Source organism: Meles meles, chromosome 20 (genome assembly GCF_922984935.1).
Source record: "Meles meles chromosome 20, mMelMel3.1 paternal haplotype, whole genome shotgun sequence".
Taxonomy (NCBI): Eukaryota; Metazoa; Chordata; class Mammalia; order Carnivora; family Mustelidae; genus Meles; species Meles meles.
Window position 1 is genome coordinate 54,142,748 of NC_060085.1, and position 18,327 is coordinate 54,161,074.

An 18,327-nucleotide genomic window follows, 5' to 3' on the forward strand; every position below is an offset into this window, starting at 1 on the left:
ATACTGGAAAGGATATGCACTATGAAGTCAGTGAGTCTGATTTCCCACTATCTCTGCCACCAACTGGCCAAAGCAGATGATACCTCCATGTCAGTACTTAGCACGGCACCTGTCATGCCAGAAGCATTCAATAAATATTTGTTGAATGGATGGACGGAAGGGTGGAATTACTGTGAGGACTGCACGTAGAAGTGCACACATCACTGTAATAGTACTCAGTACATGGCAGCATCCTTCCCCTGCCCTTCCATCCCCTCCCCTTCCTTACCCTTACCAGGGCTTATCTGCCTTGCTTTTATCTGCTATGATTTTCTCTCCCTCATAGAGTCAACTGTTATTCTTTCTGGAATAAATTTCAAATGCAGACTTCTAGAAATGATCATCTGAACAGATACCAATAATGTTTTGTCATCTTTCCCCCAGGATTAGCTTCCTCTCTAAACTTCCCTTTTTTTCCACAACCAAGCAACCAAAACTGAGCACCTACTAATAAGTTCTATACTGTGCTGGGCTGAGAATATAGAATCCTACCCTCAAGAATTTCATACATATTTGGAAATAATAAACTAACAACATCTAAAACAATAAAGAGAAAACAGTAACCGATTCACTCCACATATCAAAAGGTTACTTAACTGAAAATTCAACTATATGTGATAAAATAAGAACAAGAGAATAGTGTTTTGTTTTGTTTTGTTTTGATTTTTTAAGACTAGAGGACAGCCATGATAGAAGCATACACACAAATTTGGACCTAGTAATTCCTGTCTGGAAACTCACTGTAAAGAAATAACCCTAAAGGGGGCGCCTGGGTGGCTCGGTGGGTTAAGCCGCTGCCTTCAGCTCAGGTCATGATCTCAGGGTCCTGGGATCGAGTCCCGCATTGGGCTCTCTGCTCAGCAGCGAGCCTGCTTCCCTCGCTCTCTCTCTGCCTGCCTCTCTGTCTACTTGTGATCTCTCTGTGTCAAATAAATAAATAAAATCTTTAAAAAAAAAAAAAAAAGAAAGAAATAAATAACCCTAAAGGGGAAAAGAGGATGGAGAAATTATCTGAATAAAAGATGGTTAGAGGGGCACCTGGGTGGCTCAGAGGGTTAAAGCCTCTGCCTTCGGTTCAGGTCATGATCCCAGGGTCCTGGGATCGAGGCCCACATCGGGCTCTCTCCTTGGTGGGGAGCCTGCTTCCTCCTCTCTCTCTCTCTCTGCCTGCCTCTCTGCCTACTTGTGATCTCTCTGTCGAATAAATAGATAAAATCTTTAAAAAAAAAAAAAAGATGGTTAGGATCATGCACAAATGGGAAAATTAGAAATAACCTTAAAATTGAACAATATTAAAAAAGAAAAAAAAAGGTAGAGGGGAGGGCACCTGGGTGGTTCAGTTAGTTGAGCATCTGCCTTCAGCTCCATTTGTGATCCCAGGGTCCTGGGATGGAGCCTTACACTGGGCTCCCTGCTCAGCGGGAACCCTGCTTCTTCCTCGCCCTCTGCCCCTGCTCATGCTATTGTTCATTCTCTCACTCAAATAAATAAAAATCTTTTTTAAAAAGTACTTAATAAACGTTTGAACATTTTAGGAATATGCAATTCTCATGTACTTTAGCCAGAATAGAATTCTCCACTTAGAGCCTAGTGTCGCTTGCTTTCTTCTTTCATTCATGAGCCTGGCTCTGCTCTAGACACTAAGCGTACAGCAGGAAATATAATACATACCATAGTATCACGCAACAGAGCATGACCCTGCCCTAAGGAGGGCACAGTGCCTAGAGCCTGCAATATTTTGGGAGGCCCATGAAAATGGTTTGTTTCAAAATCAGGAGAAAATGTGAACGCTTAGGCTATGGAGAATGTTTTAATATGTAATATTAATATATTCATCTTTATACCAATACAGTCATAAAGTATAATTTTTAATGCTTTTTTTTTTTAATGACAAAAGACATCTGCAAAGGCAAAAGGGCCTCAGACTCATGAAAGTAATACTGCAGCCCCAGGAAACTTTCATCCATATTGAGGACCAAATATGAAGAAGGAGCCAGCAATTTTGATTTGAGAGAAGAGTATTTCAGGCAGAAAGGGCAGCTGAGGGCGCCTGGGTGGCTCAGCGGGTTAAGCCTCTGCCTTCCGCTCGGGTCATGATCTCAGGGTCCTAGGATGGAGCCCCACATCAGGCTCTCTGTTCAGCAGGGAGTCTGCTTCCCCCTCTCTGCCTGCCTCTCTGCCTACTTGTGATCTCTCTCTCAGTGTCAAATAAATAAATGAAATTTTCTAAAAAAGAAAGAAAGAAAGAGCAGCTGACATAAAAGTCCTTAAAATGGCATAATAACTGATAATATGTATGGAAAAGGGAGGAATGACAAAGGCCTGGTTTGAAGCACATGTAAAAAGAATAATAACAATGTAGAATAAAGGGATTTAGAATAAGGGATTTAGAAATTTAACCAAAGAGGTGAAAGTTCTAAACATAAAAAACCACAAGAATGAAAGAAATTGACGACATACAAGAAAATGGAAAGAGGAACGCCTAGATGGCTCAGTCGGTCAAGCATCCAACTCTTGATTTCAGCTCAGGTCATGATCTCAGCAGCCTGGGATTGAGCCCCACATCAGGCTCCACAATGAGTGTGGACTGTGCTTGTCCCTCCCCCTCAGCTCCTCCCCCCCACCTCCTCATGCACTAATAAATAAATAAATAAATAATCTTCAATAAATAAATAAATAGAATATTTTTTAAAGACTGGAAAGCCATCTCCTACCCACGGACTGGAAGATGACTACCATTAAAATGTCCATACTACCCAAAGCAGTCTACAGATTCAATGCAACCTCTATCAAAATTCCAATGGCATTTTTCACAGATACAGAAAGAACAATCCTAAAATGTGTATGGAATCATAAAAGGCCCTGAATAGCCAAAGGAATATTGAAAAAGAACAAAGCTGGAAGCATCACCTTTCCTGATTTCAAACTATATTAGAAAGTTATAGTAATCAAAATGGTAAGGTACTGGATAAAAACAGACACATAGGGCAATGAAACATAATTGAGAATTCAGAAATAAACCTACACATATACAGTCACCTAACCTATGAGAAGGGAGCCAAGAATACAGACTGGGAAAGGACAGTCCTCAATAAATGGTGTTGGATCACTCAGCTTCAGGGAAATACACATCAAAACCACAGTGAGAGACCACCTCATACCAGTCAGAATGGCTAAAATTAAGTCAGGAAACAACAGATGTTGGTGAGGATGTGGAAAAAGGGGAACCCTCCTACACTGTTGGAAATGCAAACTGGTGCAGCCACTCTGGAAAACAGTATGTTGGTTCCTCAAAAAGTTAAAAATAGAGCTACCCTGTGACCCAGCAATCACACTACCAGGTACTTACCCAAAGGATACAAACACAATGATTCAAAAGGGCACACGCTCCCCAATGTTTATAGCAGCAATGTCCACAATTGCCAAAATATGGCAAGAGCCCAGATATCCATCGACAGATGAATGGATAAAGAAGATGTGGTATATATACAAAATGCAGTATTACTCAGCCATCAAAAAGAATGAAATCTTACCGTTTTCAACGACGTGGATGGAACTAGGGGCATTATGCTAATCGAAATAAGTCAGAGAAAGACAAATACCACGTGATTTCACTCATATGTGGAATTTAAGAAATGAAACTGATGAACAGGGGAGGGGAAGGAAAAATAAAATCAGAGGAAAACAGAGAGAGAGGCAAACCATAAGAGACTCTTAACTATAGGAAACAAACTGAGGATTGCTGGAGAGATGGTGGCTGGGGGGATGGGATAACTGGGCGATGGGCATTAAGGAGGGCACTTGAAGTAATGAGCACTGGGTGTTGTATGCAACTGATGAATCACTAAATTCTACTCCTAAAATTAATAATACACTATATGTTAATTAAACTGAATTTAAATTTAAAAATTTTTAAATAAAACAGTGTTGGGAAAACTATACAACCACATGCAAAAGAATGAACGGGAGCCTTATCTTATACCTTATACAAAAATCAGCTCAAAATGGACTAAAGACTTAAGTATAAGAACTGAAACTATAAAACTCCTAAGAGAAAACACAGGGGATAAGCTCTTTGATATTAGTTTTGTCAATGATTTTTTTTTTGATATAACACCAAGAGCACAAGTAACAAAAGCAAAAATAAACAAGCAGGATTGCATGAAACTAAAAAGCTTCTGCACTGAGAAAAGAAAAACAACAAAATGAAATTTCCTCTTCCCACAGAAGAGGAAAAAAACTGCAAACTATCTGATAAGGAGTTGATGTTCAAAATATACAAAAAATTCATACAACTCAACAGCAAAAAAAAGCAAATTACCTGATCAAAATGTGGGCAAAGAACTTGGCTATTTTTCCAAAGAAGATATACGAATAGCCAAAAGATATGCAAAAAGGGGCTCAACATCAACTAATCATCAAGGAAATGCAAATCAAAAGCACGATGAAATACCATTTCACATGTGTTAGGATGACTATTATCAAAAAGACGAGATAACAAGTATTGGCAAGGACATGGAGAAAAGGAAACCCTTCTACAACTGTCGCCAGGAATGTAAATTGGTACAGCCTCTAGGGAAAACAGTATGGAGTTTCCTCAAAAGATTAAAAAATAGAATTATTGTAGAGTCCAGCAATCCCACATCTGGGTATACACACTAAGGAAATGAAAATAACATCTGGAGAAGACACCTGCCCTCCCACGTCCACTTTAGCCTTCTTCACAATAGCCAAGATAGGGAGACAACTTAAGTGTCCATCAATGGATGACCGGATAAAGAAAGTGTAAGGTGTGTATGTACACAGTGCAGCATTATTCACACACACGTGTGCACAAACACACGAAGAAAATCCTGCCATCCGTGGCAGCATGGATGAATCTGGAGGACGTGCTACGTGAAATAAACAAAATATAAATGTGGTATGATCTCACTGATACGTGCAATCTATAAAAGTCAAACGCATAGAAACAGAGAGTAGAAAATTAATTGCCAGGGGTGGGGGGGTGCGGGGGAGAAATTGGTCAAAGGGCATCAATGTTCAGTTATGGATAAGTAAGTTCTTTTTTTTTTTTTTAAGATTTTATTTATTTATTTGACAGAGAGAGAGATCACAATAGACAGAGAGGCAGGCAGAGCGAGAGAGAGAGAGGGAAGCAGGCTCCCTGCTGAGCAGAGAGCCCGATGCGGGACTTGATCTCAGGACCCCGAGATCATGACCTGAGCCGAAGGCAGCGGCTTAACCCACTGAGCCACCCAGGCGCCCTGGATAAGTAAGTTCTGAAGATCTAATGTACAACACTGGTAACTACAGGTGAAAAAACTGTACTGCACACTTGAAGTGTGCTAACAGAGTAGATCTTAAGTTTCCACTACACACACACACACACACACAATTGCTAATGAGAGGTGATGGGTGTATTAACTAACGCCACTGTGGTAATCATTTACACTGCATACAGATATCAAACCGTCATGCTGCACATCTTAAGTACACACAGTTTTGTCAATTTTACCTCAATCAAGCTGTCAAGCTGGAGGGAAAAATAAAGAAAGGACATCATGTAAGAAATAGGTGAGAAAATGAAATATTTCAAAAGGATTAAAGAAGAAACTTAAAAGAAATGTAACTTTCTTCAGTTTTCCCAAGGGTAGAAATTGGAACAATAACAAGGATTGGAAGAGGTATTCTGAGTAGCTGGGAGAAGTGGGTCTAAGGAGAGAACGTTACAGGAATGCAGACTTTCACTCAATAGTAAAAGTGCTCTGGGGTGCCTGGGCGGCTCAGCTGATTAAGCATCTGACTTTGGCTCAGGTCTTGGGACTGAGAACCCCTGTGTGTCAGGCTCCCTGCTTCTCCCTCTCCCTCTGCCCCTTCCCTGCTTGTGCATGCGAGTGCCCACCCACACATACACTCTATCTCAAATAAATAAAATTTTGAAAATAATAACAACAACAATAAAAGCGGTCTAACTCCTCCAAGTGCTCAACACTGACAGTGCGGTTACATAATAAACTCCCATCTCTTACCTTCAAGCAGAGGAAGAGAGCTAAACATCAAGAATATTGCAGAGGGCAGCTTGCATCAGAAAGAAGGTTAAATAAGAGAATAATCAAGGTCCTCTCCAGCCCCCTAATCCTAAACTAGCATCTGTTTGCTCAGAGGTCTGCTATAAGCTGGGTTCACAAGAAGACAGCCTGAGGCAGAAGAGAGTGGCAGGACCTGCTGGGACTGCTCAGGAGCCCAACTTCTCCTTCTGCTCCTGTGTGCTTCCCTTCCCCCAAAGGGACAATCCTGACAGCCTCCCCCAACAAACTTCCTGCACACTATCTCCATTTATCCTATGAATTTGGATAGTCAAATCTGACTTGACTGTAAAATGCACTGCTGCTATGGATTGCAGCTTTCTTTTTTTAAAAACATTTTATTTATTATTTGATAGAGAGAGATCACAAGTAGGAAGAGAGGCAAGGAGAGAGAGAGAGAGAAGGAAGCAGGCTCCCTGCTGAGCAGAGAGCCTGATGCGGGGCTGGAACCCAGGACCCTAAGATCATGACCCGAGCAGAAGGCAGAGGCTCAACCCACTGAGCCACCCAGGCACCCTGGATTGCAGTTTTTAAAAAATTTAATAAATACTGCTCTAGGTATCCTGATGCCAATATTATGCCATTTTAATTACTTTATAGTAATACAATTTATAGAGTTTTTTAGTGCCTGACATCACAAGTTCCTTCCCTCCCTACCCTTTATTTTTCAAAATTTTTGACAATTTTATCAATTTAAAAATTACCTTTGATATTCTGACTAGGATCATACTGAATTACACTATCTGATTAGGATTAAAAAGATTAAAATAAATGTAACTGACACCTTTATTTGACTGAATCGTCCTACTCAGGAATATGGCATTTTCTTTTATTCAGATCATCTTCATGTCCTTCAACATGTCCTTCTATGATTTCTTCATGTGGGTCTTATGTGTTTCTTGTTAGGTATTTTCCTAAATACTTTATATCTATGGTTGGTATGTGAGTAAGACTTTTCTAGAGGTAATTTCTAACTGGTTATTACAGGTGAATAGGACAATATTGATTTTTTAAAATGTTACTCTTATAATCAGCCACCTTATTTGAGTCTTTTATTAGTTCTAGTAGTTTTTTCTCATTATGATACATGGGAACATTATGATTTTTCTAGTAGACTATTTATAAACATCTGAAAATTATAATTTTGCCTATACCTTTCAGTTTTTAAAAATTTGCTCGCTAGAATTCAATCCCTATCAAAACACCAACAGCATTTTTCACAGAACTAGAACAATCCTAAATTTTTTTTTAAAGATTGTATTTATTTATTTAACAGAGAGAGAGATCACAAATAGGCAGAAAGGCAGGCAGACAAAGAGGGAGAAGCAGGCTCCCCGCTGAGCAGAGAGCCTGATGTGGGACTTGATCCCAGGACCCTGAGATCATGGGCCTGAGCTGGAGGCAGAGGCTTAACCTACTGAGTCCACCCAGGTGCCCCTAGAACAATCCTAAAATTTATGTGGAACCACAAAAGACCCCTAAGAGCCAAAGTAATCCTGAAAAACAAACAAAACTGGAAGTTATCACAGTCCCAGATTTCAAGTTATATTACAAAGCTGTAGTAATCAGGCACCTGGGTGGGTCAGTGATTAAGCCTCTGCCTTTGGCTCAGGTCATGATCCCAGGGTCCTGGGATGGAGCCCTGCATCAGGCTCCCTGCTCAGCGGGAGGCCTGCTTCTCCCTCTCACACTCCCCCTGTATGCGTTCCCTCTCTTGCTGTGTCTCTGTCAAACAAATAAATAAAATCTTAAAAAAAAAAAAAAAAGCTGTAGTAATCAAAACAGTATGAGGCGGCATAATACAGACACAGAGATCAATGAAAAAGAACAGAAAACCCAGAAATAAACCCACAAGTATATGGTCAATTAATCTTGAACAAAAGAGGCAAAAATATGCGATGGGAAAAAGTCTCTTCAATAAATGCCGTTAGGAAAACTGGACAGCTACATGCAAAAGAATGAAACTGGACCACGTTCTTACACCCTAAACAAAAATGAACTCAAAATGGATTAAAGGCCCAAATGTAGTCCCTGAACCATAAAAATCCTAGAAAAGAGCACAGGCAGTAATTTCTCTGACATCAGCCATAGCAACATTTTTCTAGCTATGACTCCTGGGGCAAGGGAAATAAAAGCAAAAATAAACTATTGCAACTACATCAAAATAAAAAACTAGTACACAGCAAAGAAACAATTAACAAAACTAAAAAGCAACCTACTGAATTGGAGAAGATATTTGCAAATGACATATCCAATAAAGGGTGAGTATGCAAAATATATAAAGAACTTACACCAGAAAAACAAATAATCCAATTAAAAAATGGGCGGAAGACGTGAACAGACATTTCTCAAAGACATCCAGATGGACAAAAGGCATTCAACATCACTCATCATCAGGAAATGCAAAGTAAAACTACAATGAGACATTACCTCACATGGTCAGAATGGCTAAAATAAAAAACACAAGAAACAAGTGTGGGTGAAGATGTGGAGAAACAGGAACCGTGTACACTGTTAGTGGGAATGCAAACTATTGTGGAAAACAGTATGGAGGTTCCTCAAAAAGTTAAAAATATAACTACCCTATGATCCAACAGTCGAACTATTGGGTTTGCCCCAAAAAGTACAAAACACTAATTCAAAGGGATACGTGCACCCCTATGTTTACAGCAGCATTAATTACAATAGACAAATATGGAAACAGCCCAACTGTCCATTGATAGATAAATGGGTAAAGAAGATGTAGGGGATGTGTGTGTGTGAGAGAGAGAGAGTATTATTGAGCCATAAGAAAGAATGAAAGATTGCCACTTGCAACAGCACAGATGAAACCAGAGAGTATAATGCTAAGCAAAATAAGTCAGAGAAAGACACCACATGATTTTGCTCATATGCAGCATTTGAGAAACCAAATAACTGAACAAAGGAGAGAGAGAGACAGAGACTCTCAACTACAGAGAACAAAGTGATGGCTACCAGAAGGGAGGTGGGTGGGAGGATGTGTGAAAGGGGTAAAGGGGATTTAGAGTACACTTACCATGATGAGTAAGTACTGAGTAATGTGTAGAACTGTTGAATCACTATACTGTACACCCGAAACTAATATAACACTGTATCTTCGCTATATTGGAGCTAAAATAAAATTAAAAACTGGAAAAAAAAAAAGCTGAAAAAAAATTCATTACCTAGAACCTCAAGTTCAATGCTATTTGAGCTGTCTTGATCCTGACTTAACTGTCTTGTTGTTAAACATACTGATCATGGGTTTCTAGTGGGTTACTTTTATTAATGTAAGGAAGTTTCTTTTGCTCATGCTAAGTTGTCACCATATACAGATGCTGATAACATATACTAACTTTTATCAATGTGAAAAGTTCTTTTCTCCTGCTAAGTTTTTATCATATACTGATGCTGAATTTTTTAATTTCTTTTTGATTTCTGTCATGTACATTACATGGATTTTTTTCTTTAATCTACTAAAGTAATACAAATAATTTATTACTTTAAAGACTTCCTTGTACTTTAAAAAGAAAAAAAACAGGGACACCTGAGTGGCTCAGTGGACTAATAAGCCTCTGCCTTCAACTCAGGTCGTGATCTCAGGGTCCTGGGATGGAGCCCCACATCTGCTCGGCAGGGAGCCTGCTTCTCCCTCTCTCTCGGCCTGCTTCTCTGCCTTATGATCTCTGTCAAATAAATAAATAAAATATTAAAAAAAAAAAAGTCTTCCTTGTACTGACCTATCCTTGCATTCCTGTGATGCAAACAATTTACCTAGACATGTAATATGTTGTTCTTTTAATACACTGCCAGACTGACTTTTTAATTTGGGATCTTCACATCTATGTTAAAAAGGAAACTAAAAGAAAAAAAAAAGGGAAACTGATTTGTAAGGTATACATGCTTTCCCTGCCCACTTCTGGTATCATAGTTATACTACCCTTACAGAAGGTGTTACAAAGTGTCCCACACACTAGAAGAGTGTTATAGGGAGATTTGTTTCTTGAAGATTTGATAAAATTTACTTATAAAACTGGCTAGGACCATATCTCTGACTACCTCTTCAATTTTTCCTATAATCCTCAACCAATTCAGGTTTCTGGCTCTCTGTGATTCAAATCATCCATTTCACCTACATTTTTTCATTGTTACACATGTGTATGTGTTCATACAGTATTCTCATCTATATTCATCATAATGCTCCTTTTGTCATCTCTCGTGTGCTGTAATTAAATATATCCTCTTTTCCCCAGTCAAATTCCCCAAAGATTTATGTCATTTATTGACCTATTAAAAAAAAAAGGTTTTTATCATTTAAGTTTATTGATTTTCATTTTTATTTATAAAAATAGAAGACCAGGGGCGCCTGGGTGGCTCAGTGGTTTAAAGCCTCTGCCTTCGGCTCGGGTCATGATCTCAGGGTCCTGGGATCGAGTCCCGCGTTGGGCTCTCTGCTCAGCAGGGAGCCTGCTTCCTCCTCTCTCTCTGCCTGCCTCTCTGACTACTTGTGATCTCTGTCTGTCAAATATATAAATAAAATCTTTAAAAAAAAATAAAAATAAAAAAAATAATAAAAGACCAATTCTTTTCTTTCTACTTTGGTGTTATTGTTACTACTACTATGACTATTATTATTTTGGTTGTTCAGTGGGCCCATTAATTTCCTATTTTTTTTCTTTTTTTTTTTTTAAGATTTTATTTATTTGACAGACAGAGATCACAAGTAGGCAGAGAGGCAGGCAGAGAGAGAGAGAGGAAGGGAAGCAGTCTCCCTGCCCAGCAGAGAGCCCGATGCGGGGCTCCATCCCAGCACCCTGGGATCATGACCTGAGCCGAAGGCAGAGGCTTTAACCCACTGAGCCACCCAGGCGCCCAATTTCCTATTTTCTTCCCTGTACTTCTTTGCCTTCACCCCACCAGAACTTCCATTTGGTGGACGTTTCAGATCTCTATTACTTCCTAAGTTCCTTGTGATATTGTGCAAATTTTTGTTGCCTATCTTCCAGATCATTAAATTTGTCTTTAATCATATCCACCCGATTCTCAAGCTGATGTATTTAATCTTTGAAGTTCAATAACCCTATTTCAAATTTCCATGACCTTTACTGCAGAAATAATACTTTTTCAAGGCAGGCTATTATCTAACACAGTCACTACCTCAAGTCTTTTTGAAGATACCAACTAACATGTTTTTAACTTCTCCTATATTCCCTGAAGTCTCTTTACTCTGGGTCTTTCTCTCATTCTACTTGTTTTCCTTGAACGTCGGATGATCCTTTGATTTTCATTCATACTCCAGCAGAAAAGACTAGTCAGTCAACAAGGGCAGCTCTCGCACATCTGTCGGCGGGCTAGCGATGGGTCTCTCCTTGGGGAGGGGCCACCGTAGGCTCTCTTACATGGAGAGGAGTACCTCCACGCTTACAAAGTAGAGGAGTGTCCAGGGACCCAGCTGTGCTTTAGGGCATATGAACGGGAAACCTGCAAGACAGCAGGCTGGGAGACAGACACAAACCTGCAGAAATAAAGCCTTTCCTCTAGTGGTAAAGATCCTGCCGACTGGAAGGCTTACGTTGCCTTGCCCACCCTGCGTTTTGTTGGGGGTGCCCATGCTGATATCAAGCTCTACGCTGCTTCTCTCAGATCCCTACACCCACTTTCTTCAGAGCACAGTTCTCAGTTCTTTGCCAGAGAGTCACTGTCATAAAAGCAATACATTATAGTTTCCTGAATTTGGCTCTAGGGCCCCTTCCTCTCCGTAGCAGTCACTGTAAGCTCTGCGTTTAATTCCATTTTCTTCGGCACCTGTGTTTTGGGTTATGAATTTTTGTTTTTGTTTCCTTTTGTCGATCTAATCCCATCTGCCATCTGTTTTCAGTCTTCCAGGAATTTTTCCTAACTTTTGGTCTACTGAAGGTGGGCACCTTTTCTGGTTTTCTAGCAGTGTAACAGATTTTTTTTTAATGTCTATATTTTGTTATTTTGAAGGATTTTTATAAAGAAGGGAGTTAAAGGCATGTGCTCAGGCTACCATTTTGCCCCCAGATTCCAGTCTGTCCTCCTGAGTTCCTAAATGAAATATTCTTTTGCAATTTAAACTGGTTTTTTTTTTTAAAGATTTTATTTATTTATTTGACAGAGAGAGATCACAAGTAGACAGAGAGGTAGGCAGAGAGAGAGAGGGAAGCAGGCTCCCTGCTGAGCAGAGAGCCCGATGCGGGACCCTATCCCAGGACCCTGAGATCATGACCTGAGCCAAAGGCAGCGACTTAACCCACTGAGCCACCCAGGCGCCCTTGCAATTTAAACTGTTTTATTCAAAGCAACTCAATGAACACTTTGCTAAGGAGAAGAAAAATCATTCTTCTCAACCCCTGCTTACTGGTGAACAAAACAGATTTCTGCTTTGTCAAGTTCACTTACAAAGTGCCTACAATCTAGTTAAACATGGCAAGTTCCACGAAAGATGTGACATTTAACCAATATTTTTCCGAGGGAGAAAAAAACAACACATACAAAGTTTATGAGAAAGGCCGTCTTAGAGAAGGAAATGGGAACGTCCCCAGATTTCAAATGGAAAGATTTATTCATTTCATTTACAAGGAATCAAGAGTTTGCTCCAATAAAAAGGCAGTTACAATAAATCTAAAGCCACTAAGGATGTAACAGTTTGATCTTTCTAAGTTGATGCTATTTCCCTAAAAGTGTAAACTGAAACGTATTCCTTCTGCAAATTACATCCACACCCCATATCAAGTTAATAAATATTTTGTAAGCCTGAAACATAAATCTTAAAGAAAGCGAAACAAGGTGAAGCAAAGATGTGGCCTCCATCTTTTAACAGAAAATCTGAATGCAAAGAAAAAATACACGCATATCCAAATTAGCTTCCATATTAAACTAATGAGAGATACCGAGAGGTGGTTCAATGTTTTCAGCTCTTAAAGAATTGCTATAGTAATTCACAACTACAGTGAGAGGAGGGAGAGAAGCTGATGCAGGCTGCTTTTTTTTTTTTAAATCTACTATTAGTTTAGGTTATGTTAATAGACGTATTGAAACTAGACCACACTAGAGTGACACTTAACAGGTCTGATCTTGGCAAGCAAATGCCTAGCTCAGAAGGCATTTGAAAAAATCTACACATTTTACATACAAATCCGGGATTCAGTTTGTCTTTCAGAATCAGAAAATTTGGCAAATCTGGCCCCGTATGCCCATGTAAAAGGAGTCACAGGGAGCCCGGGCCGCTGATAAATGTTAACTGGCTCCGCTGAGAGGAAAGACCAAAGAAGCCTATATGCCCCTGGAGGCTGACTGCAAGTTCCCAGCATGATGTCCTGGGCTGAGACAGCCACCTCCCCATGAGCTCTGACAAGAAAATGACTGGAGCTGGGTTGTGGCTGCCTCCTGAAAAGGGGCAAAGAGCCCTGTGTTCTCCAGGATTCCCCTGCTCCCTAAGGTCTGACACGTGGCTGCTTCCCGCCCTAGGCACCAGTCTGCCCTCCCACTTCCTTTGTCCCTGTCCCAAAGAACTCCAGACCAAAGCTGGTGGCAGTACTGGGGACACTATCCCCAGACCACACACAAAAATCATTGTTTACTCTGAATGTACCTATTACAGGAGGGACACGAAGGAGCCAGAGGTGGCAAAGGAGATAGTGACTCCCAACGGTGAGTTTAGAGGCCTATGCAACAGAGAAGGGTTGCAGGTGCTGGGGTGATCCTGCTTGGGGGGGGGGGGGGTTGGGGAATAAGTGATTCTCGAGAGGCAGCGAGGGAAAAGAGGGAGCATGCTGGGAAGCAAGGGGACACTGAAGAAGATGGGTATCAAATGAAAAAAAATAAGTACTTCATCCAAGGATTCTTGACTCTGACATTTTAAACTGAATTGCAAATGATGCTGAAGTAGCTCATTACATTTTTATGTGTATTAAAGGAAAGCATGGATTTCTAAAGACTGAGAAATATTGGTTTAAAGGAAACATAATAAATCACCCTCAAGTGGCTGAAGAGCTATTTGGTGGAAGAATCTCTTTCCAACATCCATTATGCTAATTAACGAGCCATTATTTTCACCAGTGGAGATCCATTTCTAACATTTATTATGCTAATTTGAGCTGATATAAAAGTACAAAAATAGCAGAGACATTTGTAGTAGCTGTCTCTGGAGGGGAGCCCTTCTGATTATATGCCAGGTGCTTACCCTGGGAGGCAAACTTTGATTAAAGCAGCTGACCACACCTAGAGTGTCTTAAGTTAGTACAGAAATACTCTCCCATCTTGCGTTTCATGGACTTTTTAAAAGTAAAATAAGCTTCTAGGAGATGACATTTTCAATGCCATTGTTCACAAAAGGGGGAATAATTGAAAGCACAAAGCATATTATTAATGACTCCAACCTTTAGAAAGGGCAGTAAATTCAGTCCTTAATTTAAAAAATCCAAAAGAGGCTTGGGAACATGGAGTCAGAGGAGGAGGCAAGCTCCTCCAAGACCTGGTGCCTCCCTTCCCTGGAGTCCATTGCACTCCCCAGGAACAGAGGATACGTCTTTGGCAATCACAGCGTGACTACACATGAAGGCATTGAGAGAAGGGACACACATTTTTTTTTTTTTTTAACACTTTAATCTTGATTTAGGCATCCAACTTTTTCAGGCTTAATTTTTTTTTTCTTTGACATCTCCCACCCAGCCTACTACAAAAGTTCCTGTTACAACAGTCAAATGAAAATGTTTCGCCAACTATTAATCACTATCAAGTGGAATATAGTACTCCTTTCAATTTGTACATTATTAATAGTAATAGTGATAATTATAATGAGTCATTTTTGCTAGTGTAAAATAAATTAATTCCTTAGAGATGAGCCGTTCACTACAGTGGTTACTTTATTACCAACAGATGTTTATTAAATGCCAACCATATGTATGAAATGGTACAAGTTTGGAATACAAAGCAGTATGGAACACGATCCTGGCCTTGAGTAAGTCTAGGATCTAACAGACTCACAGGACCTGAGGTCAGCAAGTGTGGCCACCGCCCCCCCAACACACACACACAAGTCTCTCTTACAATGACTATGAACAGTGGTTATTGCGTCTCAACTTGAACTACTTTGGCAATAAGGGATCTGTTCTTCTGGGAGGCCGCCCATCCCCATCAGAGTGTCTTAACTGAGAGAGATTTACCAGAAAAGACGGCTCCATAGAAAGAGTTCTGCGGCTGCGAGCATCTGAGCCCCGGACACACATGGCAGGGTCCCTGCGGCTCCTGAACAACAAGCCACCACCCCTCCTCACATTTGGCTGATTGCAGCTACTTAATACTCAAGAAATGCTATTTCACTGGTTGGGAAACATCTTCCAAAGAAAACCTCTTGGCTAACTTATTAGTGGAGGTAGGCTTTACAGAAGTTCTATGTGTGTGTATGTATGCCTTCATGCATTCACTCAGCAACCCAGTCTTCAATGAGAAGGCAGACAGCAGAGAAATTATGGGCTTGGGCTTCAGAGTCACACTGCCTGAGTTCAAATCTCAGCATAGCCACTACCGGCTGTGGATCCTTATTTATTAGTATAACAAATTACCATAATTAGTATCCAAATCATTTAAACTCGATAAGCCTCAGTTCCCTTATCTATAAAATGGAACTAATCAGAATACCTACTTAATAGGGGTTTTGTGAGAACTAAATGAGGTAATACAGTGATTAAACTGAGGTCCATAGACAAAGCTCAGAAGTCTGTGAGAAATTTTAACTTGTGTTGTTATTTTAGTGAGAATCTTTAAAAATCTGACATAAGCAGGGACACACGGCTCACTCAGTCAAGAGAGCATGAGACTCTTGTTCTCCAGGTAGTGAGTCTGAGCCCCACGTGGGCCACAGAGCTTAGTTCCAAAAAGGAAAATCTGGGGCGAAAAAAATCAGACATTTACTGTACAACCAGGTACTGGCACATGATTTCAGGGACTCTCTGCATTTCTTCCTGGCCTAACGAGAAAAGGATAGAAATAAGCCTAATACGAAATCCGAACAGGCACTAAAAGAAGGCCAACTTATGTCACCACCATCTGTACAATGAAGTATTTTAGAAGAATCTGCAAAGATCAACGTGGGGAAGAACCTGTGTCAAAGGACACTTTTGCAGGACAGGCCCCTGACACTGAAGAATCAAACCCAGCATGGAAGCAGGACCACACTGGAGAAACAGGCTTTAGTTGGAGCAGATTACTATCCACCATATCACGGCTAACTTCTATGGCTGCATTTAAATTATAAATTCATATTCTGGTTAAAAGTTGCTAAAGAGCTGTATGCATCAAGATTTTATGCCTAGTTTTAAGCTTATATATATTCTAGTAACATTTTAATAAGGATAACCATATTGTGATTATGCAAGAGAACGTTCTCATGTGTAGGAAATACATAACGGAAGTACCTAGGAGTACAGAGGCATGATATCTCCTGCTCTCAAGTGTTTCAGGAAAAATAATCTGCATATATATATGTGTATATATATACACACAATATATGTACATATATATGAGAGAGACAACGACAGAGGAAATGGGACAAAATATACACCACTGGTGCATTTGGTGGAAGAATGTATGATAGCCAAGGAATCAGAGCACCTCACACTTAGGAGGACCTAGCCCTTCCTTCTTCAAAATCCAGATCCAGAATTGCCCCCAGTATCATGAGACCATGAACTCAGGTGGGAGAAGGGATCCAACAACAGAATCACCTGGTAAGGCATTTTCAGAATGCTTACAAACACCCCTTCCTCCTCTCTTTGGAAATCACTGCCACAACAAGCCACTGTCATGAATGGAAATACACAGTATCCCTCTTGGGTGTTTTAAGCTATGAAGAATAAAAATCACTAACGCAATGATCAAAGCTATCAAATTAGGCTCCAGATGATCAGATAGCTGTCCTCTCCATTAAGGTCTACTAGGCAATCTCAACACAGCCACGGTACAGCTAGGAGGACACTTTAGGGAACAAGATGGAACTACATAAATTTAAGCAAAGGAGAATGACCATTTTCTTGAGCGCCCCTCTAAAATTTGGGAACAACAGAGGCTGAAAGAGGGAGGAACTGCCTCTAATGGAATAGTCACGTTTGCTCACAAGCAGCGTGCCAAGTCCTCCAGTACTCTTGAAAGAGAATCTGATGATGTCACTCGTGTCTAGTCACCAATCTATCCCAGCATGTCTGAATAGCAGAGTATTCAGACATGCTCATGATACCTTCATGACCCATGTGTTAGTCAGGTCTTCCCAGTACGTGAAGGGAGGAGCCAGCAGCAAGTCTATCCAACAAAGGAGATATAACCGAATCATGTTCTTTCAAGTGCAGGCCCCAATTCATCAGCGGATCCTAAAGTCTATTTAATGAGTCATGACCCCACTCTCCTTTAAATAAAGTAAAATATAAAGAACAAAACGGCATCTCACCATGCAAATCAGGGAAATCTTTGTTGCATGCAGCTTTTGTATCATTTGTGTCAATGTATCAATACAAGGGTCACAATGCTTTTGTGCTGTGTGCACTGGCAAAAATGTTTGAAAGCCATCCTAACAGATGCTGAGGAAAAACAGGAAATGAGGAGGAGAGGAAGAAACAACTCAGGAGCCCACCCCGCTGAGCTGCTCAAAGCAAAGTGGTGGCCAAAGCACCCACAACCTGTGCACACGACAACCGGATACTTTATTAATGCAAAGGCTGGTCACGATCTCACAGGAAAGAAATTATCTGAGAAAACAGTAAGTGAGTGCAATTAATCATTGTGTTATAATTAATCAGACGGGCTTCTTTCTTCCTTTTTAAGGCAAAATAGACCACAATCTATATACTTGAAAATATCCCATGCATCTGGGGCATCAGACCCCCACCCCCACCCCAAATAAGAAAAGCTTGGAAGCCTGGCAGTGCTTTACTTGGAAGGATTATGGTAATTTATGATCAGACTTCAATGACCTTCCGCAAGTGAGGAGCTGGTGAATTTCTAGGTGCTGGCAGGTATAGTCACTCCTGCCACGGCCACCTTCCTTTCCTGTTCTCTCCACATCAGTCACACCAACCTCATCCCGCTTTTTCTGATTGTAGGCATGCTCATCAGAGTGGACTGAAAAGTGCGATCCCCTCCACCAAAATCCTCAAAACCAAAACCACAGATTTCTTAAAATTATTTT

At 40.4% G+C, this 18,327-nt stretch overlaps 1 protein-coding gene across 3 annotated transcripts in view; it reads right to left on the bottom strand.

Annotated features, from left to right (window-relative positions):
• The window catches only part of VGLL4 (vestigial like family member 4), a 159,503-nt gene that overhangs the window by 122,279 nt on the left and 18,897 nt on the right, over positions 1-18,327 (bottom strand). Inside the window, exon 1 of one of the 3 annotated variants that reach the window (XM_045990788.1) lies at positions 6,069-6,204. The exons of the other annotated variants lie outside the window; for them this stretch is intronic. Within the exon in view, the coding sequence (XP_045846744.1) occupies positions 6,069-6,096 (28 nt within the window). The 5' untranslated portion in view covers positions 6,097-6,204. Of the gene's footprint in view, positions 1-6,068; positions 6,205-18,327 lie in introns of those variants that run through there. 3 annotated transcript variants of the gene reach the window in all.